This window comes from Notothenia coriiceps, unplaced genomic scaffold (assembly GCF_000735185.1).
Source record: "Notothenia coriiceps isolate Sejong01 unplaced genomic scaffold, NC01 NC01_scaffold00008870, whole genome shotgun sequence".
Classification (NCBI taxonomy): Eukaryota; Metazoa; Chordata; class Actinopteri; order Perciformes; family Nototheniidae; genus Notothenia; species Notothenia coriiceps.
The window spans coordinates 12,600-17,095 of NW_011341571.1; the positions used below are offsets into that span (position 1 = coordinate 12,600).

The 4,496-nt window shown below is 38.4% G+C and overlaps 1 protein-coding gene across 1 annotated transcript; it reads right to left on the bottom strand.

Annotated features, from left to right (window-relative positions):
- Nucleotides 1–2,707: 2,707 nt before the first annotated feature.
- Nucleotides 2,708–3,625, bottom strand: LOC104944805 (melanocyte-stimulating hormone receptor-like). The gene has a single exon (XM_010770382.1). It carries the CDS (start codon nt 3,623–3,625, stop codon nt 2,708–2,710), a length of 918 nt encoding a protein of 305 aa, XP_010768684.1.
- Between the last annotated feature and the right edge of the window lie 871 nt (nt 3,626–4,496).

The following is a 4,496-nucleotide window of genomic DNA, read 5'->3' on the forward strand; positions in this document are numbered from 1 at the left end:
GATTTTGATCCAGACTCTTTTGAGATGGCGAGGAAGAGGCCACTGAGGAAGACCACTGAGGAAGAAGCAACTGAAGAACACCCTTCCCCCAACGTGAACCACACCTGCCACACACACACACACACACACACACACACACACACACACACAGACGACTATTCTTGTTGATGTTCTGATGGTCTTTGAATTTGCTCTCTGTTTTGAATGCTTTTTTTCTTTTTACAATAAATGTTAATTATATCACAAAAATACAAAACAATACATGATCAGTGTGTATTCTTTGTTTACTGCAGTTTGTCATGTATAGCAGTAGTCTGATACATTATTTACAATTTGAAAGGGTGTTAGATAAAATTTGGTGATGATTCATGTTTTTTTTGTTAATGTGAGAGCATTTAGAACAGGACCGGTCAAATTTGACCGAGAACACCAAAGTATGGGGGGGCAAACGAACACAACAGGAGGGTTAAAGGGCAGATTATGAATTTACATTGGGTTCGGTATAGTTGACTGGATAGTATGGCTTTTTTCAATGTGTAAATAAAACACTTCTCATTTAGTAGTCACTGTTGCTGGAAAACTGCGAACAGTATGTCACAGATCAAAATAGCTTCATGCAAGCAGAGATTTTTGAATGGGTTCACTCAACTGTGAGTTTCAGTGACTATTATGACACTGGTTTGCGTTTTTATATTTATAGTTTATTGTGCTTGAAGAAAAGACTTCAGTGGATGAAGCATTTAAACTAAAGTATTTCTACATAATTGTCTAAACTGTGAGGGCCTATTTTTGAGGACGAGGATGTACTGCCAAGAGCAGAGAAAAGTCTTTTAGAATCATAGTGGAGACATGGTGCATTGCTCTCTCTAGTGGCTGAAATATGAAATGATTTAGTCGAATATGGTAGGGTGAAAGCTCTCATAGTTCATACTGTATGATTCAATGACTAAAAAGTGGACAAACTTTAATGTAACCCAGCAATAGGAGATGAAATTATTATACAATTGAATGGTCATCACAGAATATGTTTGATCAATACTTTATGAGAACATTTTTGCTAAACTTTTTGCAATGTGAACCTGGGCTAAAATAGTGTTTGTAATAGTTTGTGTTGTTGTAATGTTATGTTTGTTGGTTATGTTTTTATGATTTAAAACTTCATGTCCATGCAGACTCATCTGGAGGAAGGCCCTGCCATGGTCCTTTGTCAATAACTGGAAATAGGGTTGCAGATGGTAAATCAGGCATTTGTGAGAGCAGAATGATTTTGAATTGCAACTGTGTCATAAAAATGAGGCCTAAAAGGATTTAGACCATCTTGTCTTATTTCCAGCCCCAGTCCCCGCATAAAAGTTATGAACGATACAAGAGACACAAAAGGTATGAGAACAATACAATACAATAAACTTACATAGCATACTTTCCATGACCCTGAGGACAACATAATTTGACCTTTGACCTATAATGCTGCAATAAGAAACATTTGGAATACATCGGAAGATGCCCTTGTATCTGATGTGATAAATTCCATCAGCTTTACAACTATATACGGTGTTGTGGACTGTTACATTTGGGAGCTGCTCACGCGTCTGGTATGGCTGGTTTAAGTGCCTACAGCAAGTTTTGGTTATTGTTGAAGACCAATCTTAATTTAGTAGCCATCTGAAGATATACTCTGAAGAGGTAGTATTTGGGGAAAAAGTTATTAAGGTATGACATAAATCAAATATCTATGTGCAACTTGAATTCAGTGAACACATATGACCGATCACAGTTATTTCACCTTGTGCTACCTTTTAATGACAAACAATTAACATTCACTGCAGCAACAAATTGTGTATTAATTCAAGGTTACAGGACCAACAGCAACATAAAGACCGTGAAAGCTTATCAGTACAAGTATTTATAAAGGCATAGACACACTTTATTTGCATTTTTCAGATTGTATTGTTTCAAAGAAGGAAATTAATTAGTTTATATCGAAAAATGAAGATGTCACGACACAACAGGGAAGCCATAAAGCCTAAACCTTTAATTATTGATAACTTTTACTTTTTTAATATCGTAATTTATACTATAACATTCAAACAGGCAATAGATAATCTGTTTATTTGCAACTGAGTTTATGTGTAGAACACGTACTAGGACGTTCAGACTATAACTTTAACAACAATATCAAAATACGTTTAATGCGATTTGAGGACAACAAAGGAAATTATATAGCTTTACAAAATCTGACTTCATGAAGAAACATTTTCAACATCTTCCAAGAAACACAAAGCCTGAAAATGTCCTTAAACTAGGTTTGACAGCTTGCGTTCATAATAAAAACCCATGAGTAGTCTTAAATACGTAGGGTTGGCATGGATTTAAAACCAAGTTAAGTTTGACATCAATCATATTTCTGAAACAAACCTCAGGGACTGCTTGTGTCATAAAGCCAAGTGAGGACAACAAGACAAATACATTCAAGCAAGATTCAACAAAAATGAACATGGGGAAACATACAAAAGAAAAAAAGATTCTGTAGTTTGAGTTTAGGTCCTAAAGTGGCAATCCATAGCGAGCTAGAATATATGCGTGTCAACAACAAGGCGCAACAAGCATGATAAATATTGACTTAAGTAATATAAATCCGTTTTTCTGCAGCAGATTTAATTCCTTCTGGGCTCAAGTGTGTCCAAATAATTTTTTACGGATTTAACTATCATGTACTGCAACTTTTGCGTGCACATTCAGACTCGTCCAACATCACCCTCTTCTTCTTCCTGCAGCAGTGTCTCCACACTCTGGTGAGAAGCGTGGCTCTGATCGCAGAGCAGCCTCTGATGTACAGGATGGGGGTCAGAACAGCGTTAACTCGGGGCAAAATGCGCAGAGGGTCAGTGCCTTCATTTCTGAAGCTATAACAGGTGGAACCAAAGAAATTGCAGACAATAATATGACTGAATATAGGAAGCCACGTCCCTAAGAAAAACACTGCCACCACCAGTATGAGATAAACGGAGGAGCGCTTGCTGTCCCTCTCCTCAGAGGGCGGCTCCCTCCCTAGCTGGAACCTAGCTATAATGAACAGCCTAACATTCAGCCCTATCATTATAATCACCGTGAATATGTTTCCTACAAACGTACCCATGCTCGTGACCCTCTTGGCCATCCCGACTGTGACCAAGTTGTACACAGCCACGATGAGGAAAGCGTAGACCCAGTAGACGAAGATGACCAGCAGGGTCCGGTTTCGGGTCATGAGCTGGGAGTATTTAAAAGGTGATACAACCGCGTGGTACCTGTCGGCCTGTGCGGCCAGGATTGCCATGTAAGACAGCCCAAGGAATGTGGGTACAATGTAAAAAGTTCTTGTAGGTGAGTCGAAGCTATCTCTCACGTCAAGAACACCGGCATAATAATAGGACACACCGGAGCAGATGTCACTGAGGCAGGTGCTCAGCATATACATGAAGCGGTTCTCGCTGCGCAGAGCCTTGTTCAGCAGGATGGAGAGGGACACAGACACGTTGAGGACAATGATAGATGTAGCCAGAGAAATGCTGAAAATAAACATCAACACATTGCCAAAGCTTGTGAGGGGCAGTACAGGAGACAACCAATGGCTGCTGTTAGTCATCGGAGCAGAGAGAACATATGCATGGGTTCTTAGTACAGCAGAGACACATGTGTGTCTGCATCTGAGGGGCTTCTCATTTTCTCTTATTTATATAGGAAGGAGGCCATGGGTGACCTTAATTTGAACTTTAATTTCCATGGACAAGTTAACAAGCCCTATTTGTAAAACCCCAGTGGTTAAGAACTTATAACTTTCTTGTGCATAGTTTTCAAGTTCCATGAACCGTTTACAGTCCGGACTTCAGTGATTGTAAAACATCCCTTTGCTCTGAGTCTGAGGTCAGGAGCATCAATATAATCCTTTAAGCATGTGCAATAAACAAAACAATTTAAGTTTATTTTGATTCCAAGGTTGTCTAACAGTTGCCTAAACCCTCTCTAACAGGGCAGATTATGAATTCACATTGGGTTTGGTAGTTGATAGTTTAGCTTTTTTAAATGTGTAAATAAAACATGCACTTTCTCATTTAGTAGGCCTATCAAAGTTACACATATATTCATGCAAACAGACCTACTTTTGTATGGTAAACTTAACTGTGCGTTTCAGTGACTTTTATTACACTGGTTTTCTTATATGCTTTGGTTATAATTGATTGTAGCTTAAAGAGAAAACGTCAGTAAGCAGTGAACCTAAAGTATTTCTACATCATGTGGTAAACGGTGATGGCCAATTTAAGTAAACAAGGACAGTAATTTACACTGCATATATTGAGTCTGAGCTTAGTTGGAATCAAAACGTTAAGAGAAGCCTATACAGAATGAGATAGCAAAATATGAGTGAATCAATGTTGAAATATGGTTGGGCAGAAATATTGAATCCATGTTGAAACCCGGACATTGAAATTAAACAGAAAGCGCAAATTGTTTTAATG

Coding starts and splice junctions, on each gene's coding strand:
- LOC104944805 (XM_010770382.1), bottom strand. CDS start 3,625: ATGACTAACAGCAGCCATTGGTTGTCTCCTGTACTGCCCCTCACAAGC.